General features: G+C 57.6%; 1 protein-coding gene across 1 annotated transcript in view; it reads right to left on the bottom strand.

Annotated features, from left to right (window-relative positions):
• Positions 1-13,695, bottom strand: part of TMEM132E (transmembrane protein 132E) — a 54,053-nt gene extending 40,358 nt beyond the window's left edge. The window contains exon 1 of the mRNA XM_036086698.2: positions 13,629-13,695. Coding sequence (XP_035942591.2) covers positions 13,629-13,695 — 67 coding nt within the window. The remainder of the gene's footprint in view (positions 1-13,628) is intronic.
• Positions 13,696-14,977: the final 1,282 nt, after the last annotated feature.

The following is a 14,977-nucleotide window of genomic DNA, read 5'->3' as shown; positions in this document are numbered from 1 at the left end:
TCCCATCTAGCTCCCCTGACCCAAGGCGCTCTGACTTTAAGTATCTTGCTGCACTGAGCGGCCCCTGTGTGCCACGGTGCAGAAAGGATTTTAGAGGGCACCAGCTTTCAGTACGCTCATCAAGCACGGATGGCGCGCCAGCCGCAGGGAGGGCGCTATGCACGGGGATCCCCGCTGTCCGCCTTCCCTCCGGCCAGAACTTCAGTAGCGAGGGTAATAATCTATCTAGTATGTCTTGTCTGCCCGGCATCCAGACAGAGCCGGGGCTGTCACATGCACCAGCTCCTGGAACCCCCGTGACCTCAGGTGTAGGTGCTGTTTGCAAGGAGGTTCCCTCGCCGCTAGCTGGACTCTCTCCGGCACTCGGCAGGAGCTGGTTGGGCGCGGCGGGGGACAGAATGGCCACCCCTGCTGCCACTGGGGCTCAGCTCACCAGTTCACAGAGACTTGGGCACTGATTGTTGCAAAATGACAGGACACCGCAGCCGCCCCTTTCCAGAGTCCAGGGGAGGCCGGTCACCTGCCCCTCTGCCACCCTGGCACGGATCCTACTGCACGACAAGTATTTGCATCCTTGTCCCACATCCGCCGGTGACCGCATTGTCACTGCTGCATGACCACTGTTTGTCACAGCACTTGGTGCGGAGTAGGTATTCAAAACCATGTGCTGAACAAAAGTATCGTTACCGTTTCCTGAGCATTTAACTACCAGCCAGGCGCTGCTCCAAGCACATTATGCGCATTTATTGATTCATTACAACAACCGTATGAGACAGGTACTCTTGTTCTCCCATTTTATAGATGTGGAAACTGAGCCACAGAGCAGTGACGTAATTTTCCCAAGACCACAAAGTTAGGATATGGCAGATGAGTGTGGGAAGGAAGGAAGGAAGGGAGGAAGGAAGGAAGGAAGGAAGAAATTATTTCTCTCTGGTCTCTGTCACCCATTTAACGCCCAGATCTCTTGTCCCAGTGGCTTTCTGGGGAGAAAGGTGAGAGGAGGGGAAGGAGCAACGTTTTTATTCTTTCATTCCACACGTGTGTACTGAGCATCTCGTGTGTGCCGGGCATGGATCCAGGCGCTGTGAATGAATATAGCAGTGAACAAGACAGCCGGGGTCTCAGCTCTCAGGAGCTTCCATCCCAAGGGGGGTGTCAGTCCCTGATCCAGGAGACACATAACTACACACCATGTCAGGTGAAGGGAGACAGTGGGGGGCAGAGTGAGGTGTGGGCAGGGCTAGCATGGATAGGGGATGGCCAGGGAGGGCCACTCTGAGACATGCATTTGAGGGGAGGCCTGAAGAGGGTGGGGGCATGAGTCACGCTTATTGCGGGGAAGAGGCCAGGTGGAGGGGCACCAAGAGACAAGTCGCTAAGGCTCGGTGCCTGGTGTGTGTGAGGACAGCGGAGGACAGGGCTGGGGGGCCCAAGCAGCTGAGAAGGAAGATCCGGCCAGGAAAAGGGACAAATCATGCCAGCCTTGTCACCCACCGTGAGGACTCTGGCTTTCCCGCTTAGTGAGGTAGAGGGTTCTGAGCAGGAGAGTGACTTGATCTGACGCATGGTTTACAGGATCTCAGGGCAGAGACGGAAGAAAGGTGGCCTCCGGGAGGCGACTGGGAGCCCCTGCATGGATAGGTCACCTTGGCCAGCATGAGTCACACCAGGGCTGGGAAGGTGCTGAGTAGGCTCTCGTGGGCAGGGAATCTCCAAGGACTGCATTTGAAAGGCCAGTGGCCCAGCTCACCAATCCCAGGGCCCCTGAAGGAAGCTCCCAGGGGAGAATTTGGTAGCGTCCTTGGGGAGTACCTGGCCCTGCCCTGTCCAGGACGGCAGCTACTCTCTCGGCTTTGCTACTGAGCAACTGAAATGGGGATAGCTGGAATTGCCATGTGCTTCTGTAGAAGTTAACCACAAGAGACTTCGAAGATTTAATACAGAATTAAAAAGAAACAACGTAAAATACCTCCTTACTAATTTTTATGCTGATTACATGTTGAAATGATAACCTTTTGTATATATTGGTTAAAATATATTAAAATTCATTTCACCTGTTTCTTTTTACTTCTTTGTGATAACTAGGAAAATGTAACTTACAGAGGTGGCTCCGGGTCTATCTCCATTGGATTTCAGAGACCCAGAGACCCACCTCCAGCGGGAGGAAGGCTCTATCTGAGGCAGGTGGCTGATGGAGAGAGCCCAGAGGCAGAGGAAGGACACAGTGGGAGGCTGGGGAGACAGGGGCCCTGTGGGTGGGTCGGATCATTTGAGGTGACTCCTAGGGGCTCATGATGAATAAGAAATGGTTACAGTGACCTGTACCAAATTCTGACTCGCCAGCAGGGTGAATGACCTCAGTTACCCTGCCCCCAACTGCCCTAAAGGACGGGTTTGCTTTTTTCCCTCCTGTCTGCAGATGAAGAACCTGAGACCCAAGAGGGAGATGAGGCAGCCCTGCGACCAGGATCTGCATGTGTTTTGGGCTGCAGGATGCATCAGACCAAGTGTTTCAGGAGCGCCCCGGACTCTGCATCTATAACCCCAGACCTATTTTTGGCAACGGCGCAGAACTACCGTGCAAGCAATGCAAATATCCACAAGCCATGGCCTCACCAGGCCAGTATGACCCAGGCATTGCGGTGGGGCCAGATGTGGGACCCAGGAATGCCTCCCCCGCCCGGGGACAGGAAGAAGAATGGAGGGAGGGAGAGGGTCTGGCTGCTGGCCGCGGCTGTGTTTAAAGCAGGCAGCATGTTGCTAGGAGGCATCAAGGGTAAGAAAAATAAGACCCCAAACAAAACAAAACAGAAAAACCCAACCACCAGAAAAGCGATCTCCGGGAAGTCTTTGGCACCGTCTTAACTGTGCTTCCCAGCAGCGAGGCCTGGCTCCAGGCAAGAAAAGAAGGACACAAACCAAGCCTACCATGTTTACTGAGCCCTCCAGCAGGCCCACGGCTTTTGTTCTGGGCACTTCCATCCTTGCACCCTTGCAGCAGCCCCGCCCCAGAGAGGTGACGCCATTACTCCCATTCTGCTGACGGGGAAGCCGAGGCTCAGGGAGACAGGCAGGCAAATGCTTCTGGGTCACCCAGCTGCACTGCAGTGGGGCTGAGATTCAAATCTACATTTGTGTGACTCGAAAAACCTACACCATTCTCTGAGCTGACATGGCTTCTTCTGAGGCTTTCCTGGGGTCCAAGCGCTGGCTGTGACCCCTGGGGATCTGACCCCTTGACCTCTGGCTGCCAGTTGGGCTGGGGAACGAGGGGAGAGGCTGGGCGTTTGTTGAAAATACTGAGGGTGCTCTCGTCTCTCTCACTTCTCCTACCAGGCCACGTTCCCCAGGACTCCTGACACTCGTGGACCCCCAGGGGGTCAGAAATGGCTGTGGGCCTTAGGCGAGTCCCTTTGGCTCTCTGGGCCTTAGCTGCTGGGATAATCAAGACAGCTCCAAACAATGAGCCTTAGGCTGCAGGCTCTGGATCTCACATCTGCCATCAGATCTCAACAGAGGCAGGAACCAAGGAGTAGAAAGAAGTCAGGCCATGGGCAAGTGGCTGAGTCAGCACTCAGATCTGTCTCTCTGGTTCTAAGGGTGGGCTCTTTGCCATATGGTGGTACCTCTTATGACAGCTAGTGGTCACTTCCCATCCCCAGAGTCCTCACTCAACAGCGTCCTTCAGCATTGCTCCAATCTGCAAATTGTCCCCAACCAAGTCATTACAGAGAACCCTGCTTTGATCACGTCACTCCCTCACTCCAGAACACTCAGTAGCTCCTCAGCACTCCACAGAACATAGGGTCAAAGTTATGAGGGGTCTCAAAAGAGCATCCAGGTAAAGAATTACCAACCATATACCCTGCATTTAGCCCCCTGTCCTGCTACTCCTTCCTAGGCAGCCGTGGTTCTCCCTCATTGGACTGAATTTGTAGGCCAAGAGCCATTTTTGTCCTGTGTTTCTGCCCTCCCCAGGGTATCAGACACACAGTAGATGCTGATTGATTAGTCTTCAGAGGCAGAACTCTCAAACCTTGTTAAGGCCTCCTGAAGTGGTACCTCTTCTGGGAAGCCTCCCCTGATCTCTGGACTAGTTATGAGATTTCCCCCTCCATGACCCTCTTTATCCCTCCCAACACACCTATGACTGCCTTGTATCACAGTCTGTGCAGACACAGCTCATCTGCCCCGGGCACCCCCTTAGAAGCCCCTCCTGGGACAGGCACCATATTTTCTTCATTTTTACATTTAACACAGTGCCTAGCATGCACTAGCCATGTTAATAACAACAACATTGACAGCCATCATTTTGGGGCACTTAGCATGTGCCGGGCACTATCCTCAGTGTCTGACATGAAACAAAGACTCATGTATGTAATCGTAACAACCCCGGAAGCTGGGTATTTTCATAATCATTTGCAGATGAGTAAACCGAGGCACAGAGTCACATAGGAAGTGACAAAGCCAGGCAGGTTGGTTTTAGAGTCCAGGGCAGGGAAAAAGTGAGGGTAGAGGAGGAGAGCTATGAGCATCAGGACTAAAACAAAATGGAACAAAGTCTACTCCTGGCCCCATGGGAAAGATGCCTGGTGCCCAGCACAGGGTGGGGCACATAGTAAGTGCTCAGTTAACAGAAGTGACAACTGAGGTAATCAGATAATTCAATAGGTGTTCTGACACAGGCTTGTGGTCAGTGGGGGCTGGGCTGGAGGAGGGCTGCAGGGCCTGAGTGGGGAGCCCAGCCCCCTGCACGATGCAAGTCCCCCCCACTGCTCACCCCACCACCTCCCCCAGCTCCAGCCTCCCTTCTCCAGCATTTCAGACCTCTCATGCATGGGGCAGGCGGCTGGCAGTTTTTCTCCTGCCGAGAACAGCCACAGAAAATTGAGATCATTTCTCTGCTGTGTTGGCAGCTGAGAAAATGGTAATTTTTCCTATTTTCAATCCAAGAGTTCCTTCCTATTGGACAAAGGCCCCATACCACCTCGCTCTCCCCAAGAGGGACAGGGCCGGGGAGGGTGTGGTTCACCCCCCCCCCCCACCGCCACCCCAGGGCAGGTCACCTCCCGGCCTAAGAGGCGTGGGCTGCCATGGTCCTGCAGGGGCAGGGGCTGGTGGTGGAAGGAGGGGCCCCCAACTGAGCACTTGCAGACATAAAGCAGGGACAGGCAGAGAGGTCAAAGCAACAGGTAATCCGGAGTCCCTGTAGGGCGCTCAGGGATCCAGGGAAATGGGGTTTTGCTTTCCCTGCCCACAGAGCCTGCACACATCCTGGCTGTCATCCTCCCCAAATCAGAGTGGTGTAAGATCGCCATCCAAACAAGTGCCTATAATCCCCCTTGCCTCTGGAGTGAATTTTTTGCAAAAGGAGACAATTAGTTAAAAAATCAGAATCTGTGAAACAAACCGAGGCTAGCTCAGCATCCCAAATGTCTCAGCTGAGATGAAGGCGCTGGGGTCTGGCTTCCGCCACGGAGGCGACGGTGGGGGTTTGAGCAAGAAGAGGCCGAGGAAGCATCCAGTGCTGCAGCCCCATTTTACAGACAAGCGGTCCAAGCCCGCCGGAAGAGGCCAGGACAGCCACACGGTTCCTTTGGCCAGGCAGGGCTGGACATCAGCTTGGCCACTCCTTGGATGGTCTCTGCTGCAGCCGGCCCCCGGCATACCCTGCTCCTGCCCCCCTAGCATGGGGTGGTGGTGGGGCAGCAGGGAAGGCGGCCACAGCCAGGACTGTGAGGATCAATGGGCTGAAGGGAGTAGCAGAGGTCCCCTCCCTGCGGCACTGAGTGTGTGTGTGGGGGCAGTCCCTGACCCTGCAGTTTCTGGAGCTCTGCAAGCCTGCAGCTGTGGGTCAGCTCAGGTCGCCCCTGCTCTAAACTCTGCTATGGCTCCCCCTTTCACTGAGCCTACAAGTCAATGTTCTTACAAGAGCCTCCCTCGCCCCCACCCATTTCCCCCGATCCTCCTCATCTCGCAGTGTCCAGACCCTCTGGCCTCCACCCCTAGGGCCTCCTCGCTGTATCTGAATGGTCAAGCCCACTCCTGCCCGACGGCTGCCATCTGCAATATTCGCATACTCAGTGTGCTTCCTCACCTCCCGCAAGTGTGCTTAATGCCACTCTATCAGACGAGCATTCATTCTATACTGCACAACCTCTCCCAACACATACACGCATCCCCAATGCCCTTACCCTACCTTTTTTACTTTCCTTAGCCCCTTTTGCCTTCTAACAGATGATACAGTCCACTTATTTAACATATGTATTACTTGCTGTCTGCCTTTCTCCCCGCCTTCCACAAGAATACAGGTTGCATGAATACAGAGATTTGTGCTATACTCCCTGATCGCGGCAAGTGCCTAGAACAGTGCCTGGCCCACAGGAAGCACCAACTGAATACTCACTGAGTGACAAGGAAGATGTCTATATGTGCAAGTATGTGCACAAGGGTACATTCATTGACTCATCTGACAAATCATTATATGCCTATTTTATTCCAGACATCCCAATAGACCCCGGGAATACAGCGGCAGGGAAGAAGCCACACACCGTCCAGGTCCACTCAGGCTATGGCCAGCAGAGAGGCCATGCAGTACGGTTATACACAGGGCAAATCGGCAATGAGTTGCAGAAGGCAGTGGGTCTTTGTGCATCTGAGAATCAGGGTGGGCTTCCAAGAGGAGGTGTGGTTACATTCTGACCTGAAGGCCGAGTAGGAGACAGGTATGGGAAGGTGTTTTGGTCAGAGGCCACAGCACGTACAGAGGCTCTGACACGGAAAAGAGCACCATTCATTCAAGAGACTGAAAGAAGCCTAGAGAGCAAGGGGGAAGAGGGGCTCGAGATGAGGGGGACCCACTCGGGTCTATGGGTCCACATGTCTGTCTGTCCACGTCTGTGCTTCTTCCCTGTATGTGTGAGATGGGGAGGTACGGCAAAAAGACTTCCGTATTCAGGGTCAGAACGTGTGACCTCAAGAGCTGGTGTGGCGAGGACTCTGTGGAGCCTCAGTTTTGCTCTCTGTAAAATGGGGATCTACTGTGGAGATCCAATGAGAGGGTGCATCTGAACTCCAAGGAGCCGTCTGAGCTCTCAAGCGCGTCTGGGTGTGCCCATGACCGAGTGGGCGTGCATGCGAGCGGGCGCCTGTGCCTCGAGCTCCCAGCGACACCGTTCTCCTGCCGTGACAAGTCTGCTGTGTCATCCGTACCAAGCCACCAAAAATATACTTGCTCCTGGCCCACAGCCATGCTCTCCAACAGCCCCCGGGGGCGGTGGGGAGTGGAGGAGGAGGCCTGCAAGGTGGGGCCCTACACTTCTGGGCAGAGGTGGCCCTCTTGTCTCTCACCGTCAGGCCGTCACCAAGCAAGAGGACAGAGGCTACCTCTGAGGGCTGGGGCTGTGCTTCCTCCATCAGACTGGGGCCTCTCTGGCATGAGACTGTGTCCCCCTTGTCGTACTGGGCACTCCTGGGGGGCAGAAACCATTTTCCCTTCTCTCTGTCTCTCCCTCAGAAAAACAGAGAGGCTATCACTCAGTGTAGCTGTGGCTCATTCTGTGTGAGGGTTGGCCACCTCCGGGGCCGTGTCCCTGGGCAGGGCTTCAGGGTTCAGGGTGTCCTGGCTGCCAGAGGGCCTGCCCTGTAAGGTCCGACGCCGTTCAGACCTGGATTCTTGGGGGGAGATGCCTCTGAAAACCTCGACTATCATGAGTGTCATCCCGATTATCTAGGTGACCCTGGGCATATCACTCTCCCAGCTCTGAGGGCCCCGAGGTACGGGCCTAGGACGTGGAGACAAGCTGCAGAATCCACCAGCACGCGTGTATCCTGCGCCCTGCATCCAGTGTGGACAGAAAAGGAAGAGTCCCTCAAGAGAAGAGAGCAACCAGTTGTCCATCCTTAACAGGCCAAAAAGGTGTGGGCAAGAATGCAGGAAGGGAATGTAGGAGGGATTCAAGGTTGATAAAAAGCAGGACTTTCCAAAGGCAGATAATCCTCTAGATAATTTAGGCAAAAGGGATTTTATTCAATTACCTTTTTTACCTTTTTCTGCACTGAGTTATTTGTTCTCGCATTCATTCCCTCCTGCAACAAACCTTGAGTACCAGGCAATCGCTTCCATCATCCACTTCATCCTGTGTGTGCCAGCCCACAGGGGTGGATGTGTGGGCAGGGGGGGTTGGGGAAGGAGGGGCCGAAAGGGGCAAACACGACAGAAGAAAGGAGAAAATGACTTCTGGCCTCTCCCGCCTGTGTCCCCAGAGGGGCTAGCCCCTCTCTGTTACTGCACTGGCCTCACCTGGCTCGGTGTTTCCCTCCCCGGGGCGGGCTGTTTGTCCAGCAGCAGCCAGCCCAGCGCTGGTGCTCCCTGATACACTGCCCCATCCTTGGGCACAGCTGGAGTACGGCAGAGCTGGCCGAATTGATGGTCAGGAGGCCCACTTTTCATGTCAAAAGACAGAAAAGGAAAATAGAAAAAGAAATTCATTTTCTTAAAAAAACAAACAACGCACCACAACTGGTTCATTAATCTCTTATTAAAATTCTGTGCTGAGTACTGGCAAGGAAGAAGTAAGGAGGACCCTGAGGAGGGAATGGGGAGAAAGAAGTTAGCATCTGCTGGGGCCATCAGTGGAGGGAGGCCCCTCATGGGGCAGAGAAACATAAGGGACGAAACAGCAGGCTTGTCCATCACAAGAAGAGATGTGGAAGTGGGCGTGCCCTGTCCCCTCCTTGGCACAGGAGGAAAAAACTCAGAGAGGGAGATCCTTTACTGTGGTTGCATGGCAAGTGGATGACAAAGTCAGGTTTTGAACCCCTGTTTCCTGTCTGCTGGGGACTCTGATTTCAAACTGCCTTGAATTTCAGAATCTGGCCCTTTTTCTAGTCTCCTCAACTGGACTTCGAGCTCATGAAAGAGAGCTGAAGATCAAGTTCTGGAACTCCTCCATGCTTCCCTGTAGTGCTCCCCGAGGCCTATTACCACCATTGTGATTGGCTATCCTGACTGGTTGGGACTCCAGGTGGGCTTGAGGCCAGAAGTGTATCTTTGGACAAAAAGCCCTTGGGAGATGGGATAGCAGAGGTGGCAGGATCTCTGCAGAGTGGCCCACCAATCCAGGAACCCCCTTTAGGCTCTGGTGTTGGTTCTGATTCCAGAACACACTGGCAGGGTGACCTTGGCCAGGCCCCTTCCCTCTCTGAGCGCCCAAGTCCTCATCTGCATGAAGATTGGGGTGGTGGCTCTGTGTGGTTCTTTCAGTTTCAGGTTGTGGATGGACATCACCATGGGTAGGGCAGCAAAGCCCACCCTTCCCCTACCCCCACCATGCAAGCCCCCCCTGCCGCCCCCCGCCCCAGGTGGGCAGGCAGACCCTGGTGGTTGGAGTTGGTGTCTCTAAGGGTCTCGGTTTCTGATTTCTGCAGCCTCACGAGCACTCACTGCCAATCTCAGGTCTGGGGGCCATCAGTTCCAGACAGGCCCCCAGCAAGGGTCTAGGAGATGCCCACGTCCTCCCCTCGTGTTCCAACGTGGCCTTACCTCCTCCAGCCAAGCACTGAGTTATCCTCAGGATTCTAATAAAGCTCATTTTCTGCCACCAAGTTTATAACACATCCCCACCTACTGGTCTTAAACATAACAAGGCTGCATTGTGGTGTAGGGCTCCATGTGGCCAGGATGAAGATGGGTGTGTGTGCTTGCAGGGGGAGGGGGGGGAGCATCACTTCTCACTCCCAGCAGTGACGGAGCATCCCAAAGGTCAGTGCTGACCCTGTTCTGTGGTCCCTCCTGCCTCTCCAAAGGAGCCCAGAGCTTGGGTCATCAGTGGGGTGGAAAGAGCGCGGACCAAACCCACCGGGGAAACTCGCGGTTGCCAGTTACATGTAAGGACACATGCATTTGAGGTCATGTAGTCAGAATGCCATGGGACACTACACTCATAACCTCTGGAGCGATGTTATAACATGTCACTCCAGATACGTGTACCCTGTATGTGCCCCTATAGAGGGTGTGGTGTGGCTCTGCCCCATTCCTTTGCTCTCTTCCTGGTGTCTCTGCCTAGCCCCTCCCTGTCCCGGCTTTTGCCCCACGCCCCAGAACTCCCTTTCCAATTGTCACTGGGCAATTGAAACAACTCTCCATACAGAGTTGTCTTCCCAGCCCATTCATTTCTTCTGAGCACCTACTATGTGTCAAGCGCTGGAGAATGGGGCAAAAATGAAGAATTTTAGAGCAGCACCTGCTCTAAATGCAAGGATATGGAGACCAAGACGGGTGCACACATAGATATGCCCACGGCCCCCCTTCACACACACACACGTGTGCGCACACACGCACGCACACACATTGTGGCCCCGGAGGAGTGCTGGGAAGGTGGCACGAAGAGCTGAGGCTGCACTGGAAAGAGCACTCGCCTCTGTTACAGGGTGGGAGCCACTGGTGGGAAGCCAAGGGGGAAGAGAGGCAGCCTCCCTGGAGGAGATGAGGTTGGAATTGGGTTTTGATGTCTGGGTAAGGACTTCTGGAGGCTGGTATTCCAGAGGGAGGAGCTGCTGGGCACAAAAGCAGAGAGGCAGGGAGTTGAGTAGGGTGATACCTCCTAAGATGCATGGAGGATGCCGGGCAGGCAGTGCCTGCCCCCGAGGTGAAGATGCGGCTCGAGACAAGATCATATAGGGCCTTTGATTCTGGGGGCCAAAGAGGGGATCCTTGATCCTATAGGCAGCAGTGAAGGTTACTGAGTAGGAGGCTGACATTATCAGCTCTACCACAGACTTCACCAGCACCCTACCCCCCTAAACTCCCATTCAAACTAAAAATGGAGCAGAAAGCCTCCCCAAAGGCCAGATGCGGGAAAGTGGCCTTCTCAGATGTTCTCTGGCAGAAGCCTGGAGACCAAGAGTGGAGTCTGGGCTGTCACCCCACAGGCTGAGCTGGGCCCTGAAAGATAGTGGGGCTCCGTTCACACATGGTATCTGCCCAGCGGTCCTGGCAGAAAGTGAGAAAGGAGAGGGACGGGAGGCCACACTGCTTGTGGAAGATGGGGAACATGAGGGAGACAGCCCAAGGTCACCCTGCCCGATGGCGCCAGAGTCAGACAGCAACCCAGGCTATTTGGCTCCCAGTCTGGCTGTGTGGTCAGAAGTCTGTGGGCTCAGTAGCCTGCCAGGCACCAAAACCTGCAACTTCCCCCTCCCGAACCCCGGCATCTTTGAAGAGCCCAGAGATCCCAACCAAGAGCAAGCCTGAAGTGAGACGAAGTCCATGTACCCTTTTCTTGATAGAGGAACTGTTTGGGTGGGTAGGTGTCAGGCAGCCTTAAAGGAAGAAGGTCCAGGGAAGATGGGTTTTTTTGGGGGGGTGGATCTTCTGTGATTCTGGCCTTATCCATCTTTGGGGGGTGTTTCCCTAAGCTTTGAGCATCTGCTGGCACTCTTCCTCAAGGAAGGGGAGAATGAGGCAAGGGATGGGGACTCAGGGAAGGAGCTCGGAAAGGGAGCGGGATAATGAGGAAGGGAAAATGCCTGCTCAGTGGGGGGGACTCCCACCCCACCTCTGTCAACAGCTTCTTTCAGCTCACCAGCCAGCCCTGGGTCCTGTGTGTACCCGCACCGGGCTAAGCACTGGTTGTGCGGAGGGACAGTGGAGAATAAGCCCACAGGTCTGCCTCCACCACTCCAGGACTAACAGGGCACAGGGAAGACAGGGACGTCTAAGGAGAAAATGAAGCAGACGGCTAACGCTCCAGAGAAGCAGCGCCAGGAGGGCAAGGCCCTACTGGGGCTGGATCTTAGGAAGCAGGCAGGATTCTGGCACGTGAGGAAAGAGAAAGGGTCTTTAACGCCAGGCTTGAGGGCTCGGGAAGCTGGGCAGTGGGAACCTAATAAGAGCGTCTGAGCTGCCCCCAGGTGGGGCCACGGCTGGGTTTTAGAAAGGGAACTCAGGCGACAAGACACAAGGCGCAGAGTGGGGCAGAACCACGCCTAGACCCAGGCCTGGGCTCAGTTTCCTCCTGCTAGGCGCCCAGATCCCCTGCTCACTAGGGCCAGGTCCCCAGCGCAGCCCGTACAGCTCCAGTGCACAGACCCGCAGAGCCCACCGCCCCACCCCCTCCCCGCCCTCACTCTTGCACACGGAGCCGAGATTTCTGGTTCCCAGCTGCATTCCCCCTGCCCCCACCCCCTCCCGCTGCCCTGCCCATTCTTCTGATAAAGAACTGAGCTTGGCTGTGTCTGGTGAACTGAACTCCAAACAGCTCCCATCCCAGGGTCACCCCCAGCCGGGAAGAACCAATCCACCCTCGAGGGAGGTCAGCCTGTTCCCCACCCCTACTAACCCCAGGACCCTAGATTCCCGGAGCCGATTCCTTTCCTTATTCTTCCAACCTTGAGAACGCGCCTTGGTCAGGATGAGAGGCAGCTGGTTAGAGGCCGTGGGCGCGCTCAAGGGGAGCTTGGGCAGGCTCCTCAGGACTGGGCAGATGTGGGCAAAAGCTGAGCACGACATACCGAGGGTCTTGCATCAACAGGAGAGCCTACTGGTCTCTCCATCTAAGTCCCTCTCCAGCCTGTCCAGGCTGGGTGCACCCCTCAGCAGAGGGCAACAAAGCCCCCCCCACCCCCACCCCCGTTGGGGAAATGTGTCCCAGGTCTTCCGGCTTCACGTTGGGAGGGGGCAGAGGGCCTCTCTTTTCCATTCTCCTCCTCCGCCCCAGCTCTCTCCCTCCCCACTCGGTCAGCGCCCCTCGCCTCCTGGAGCGCCTGCAGCTTGCAGAAGGCCCGCTGCAGCCTCCTCCCGTCGGATCGGAGTTTCCACTCTGGGGGGTGTTCAGAGACCCTCTGTCCCCTACCCGTACCCCTGCTGTCCCACTGCCAGAGCGCGCCAGCCCCGGCCCCTCCCTCTCCCACCCCCTTTACCGCGGAGCCCCGGGCGAGCCTAGGGAGCAGACGCAACAGATTGCAGAACGCGAGAGCGCGGAGCCCGCTCCCTCCGCGCGCCGCCCGCCGCCCCGGCCTGTGCCCGTGGCCCAGACCCCCGCCCTCCGGGCTCGGCTAAGCCGGCCATTTAGATGCAGCTCACAGGACCGTGGGCGGCGAGCGGCGAGCAGCCGCGGCTCCCCGGGCCCCCGTCAGTCCACTTCCCTTCCCGAGGACCGCCGCAGGAAGCTAGGCGGCGGGCGGCACGGCCCCGCACCGGCCTGCACACCAGGGGCGGAGAAGACACGATCCCCGCGAACCCAGCCGGCCCCCAGCCCCGCCGGCTGCGGGGGTGCGAGTGGAAGGAGGGGCGGCCCGGACACGATCTAGCGGATCCCTTGGATCCCCACAGATTTCCGTGGGCGGACACGCCCCCAGACTCTCGGGTTTGGACCCTTCTTGTGGAGTGCCCCCCCCCCGCCCTTTTCTGGGGCCGGGTTCGGTCCCCAGGGCGGGGCTCGCAGCCTCCGCTCCCGCCAAAGGGCTGGGGGAGCTGGAGGTAACTCGAGCTGCAGCCCGAGATGCCCGGCTGGGAGCGGCGGCTGCGAGTCCGGGGGGTGGAGGCTCGCCTTTCTCCAGTCTCCTCTGTGCCCCCTCCAGCGGCGCCCGCCGCATCTTCACTCCCGAGTCCGCGCCGCGACACTTACCGTGGGCGAGCAGCGCCGAGAGGCAGAGCAGGGCGGCGCCGCCGCGGCCCGACATCCTTGGGGCCATGGCCGAGGCTGGAGCGGGAAGGGGCCGAGGGGGCAACAGTCGTCGACGACTTGGCCCCAGGCTGGGCTCGGTCACATCCAACTCAGGGTGGCCGCGGCGCCCGAATGTCTCTGCTGAAGCTCTGGGGGCCAGGGAGTGCAATTCGGGGACACTTTGAGGGGAGGGGGCGTCCCAGGCGCGGCCGGCTACACCCTCGGAGCTGGTAGGGGCGCAGCTCCGGGCGGGAGGAGCCTCCACCTCCCTGGGCTGGTGCCCCCTGCAGGATCTGTGCGGCGAGGGGGGAGCCGCACGTGCGGTCCCGGAGCCCAGTGGCCACTGGCGTCTCGGGGACTGCCTAGAGCCAAGTGCTGGATCCCCCAGGCCCGAGGCCCAGCTCGAATCCGAACTCGCTCGAGGGTGCAGATTTCCGACGCAAGCCCCAGTTTCTTCGGTTTCGGTAGTAACCCCACATAGATAGCGCGGCTTCCTTCCTCCAAGCGCCCTGCAGCAGCCCCAGCATAAAAATCCCAGGTTAGGTGCAAATGAATGATTTCTTTCGCAAAGAAAGAGAAAATCCAGGCAACTTTAATCCATCTGGAGCAGGAAAAGTTTCCGTGCAGTGCTGAGACCGGCGACGCGGGTCGCCACCACCCTAGGCGACGCCGGGACAAAATGCCCGAGGCTGGCGGCCAGCGGCTCGTCCCCTCGCAGAGCTCGCTGCTCGGCTCCAGCGCGCTCTCTCCAGTCTCGACCAGGGACCGGGCTCCACGCAGGCTGGCTCAACGCCGCCTGCCCGGGCAGCGGCTCCGCGGCTGGGGCGAGGGTGGTGCGGCCGGAACGGGCTGCCCCATGGAGACCCGGCTTGGAGAAGCGGGGGAGCGGGACAGCCGGCTAAGGCGCCGGACCCGCGCCCTCCCTGCCCGGGGCGCCGACTCCAGCCTCCCGGCCGTCAGCCGTAGTACGATGGAGAGCGGCTCGGCCAACCCGCGGCGGCTCCGGGCCGTCCCCCTCTCCTCCCAGGTCTCGCTGTCTCAGCAGACGGGCGCGCAGCTCCGCCTCGCTCGTCGCCTTCCCCGGGGGGACCTGCACAAACCTTGAACTTTTCCGGGGTTCAGAGTCTCCGACGTCTCCGTCTCCCCGCCGCCCCCGGCCTGCCCCCGGACGCCCGCTCGCCCGATGTCTTGGTGCAGCTGGGCATCGGCTCCCTCTCTCTCGGAGTCAGTTTGGGCGAGCGGAGCGCCGCGCCAGCCGGGGCTGCGGGCGGCGAGACCCGGGCGCCACGCCAGGGGCCGGGGCACCGGGC

The sequence above is a fragment of the Halichoerus grypus genome, chromosome 2, assembly GCF_964656455.1.
Source record: "Halichoerus grypus chromosome 2, mHalGry1.hap1.1, whole genome shotgun sequence".
Taxonomy (NCBI): Eukaryota; Metazoa; Chordata; class Mammalia; order Carnivora; family Phocidae; genus Halichoerus; species Halichoerus grypus.
The sequence above is the reverse complement of the archived record's forward strand: the minus strand, read 5'-3'. Positions and strand labels throughout refer to the sequence as shown.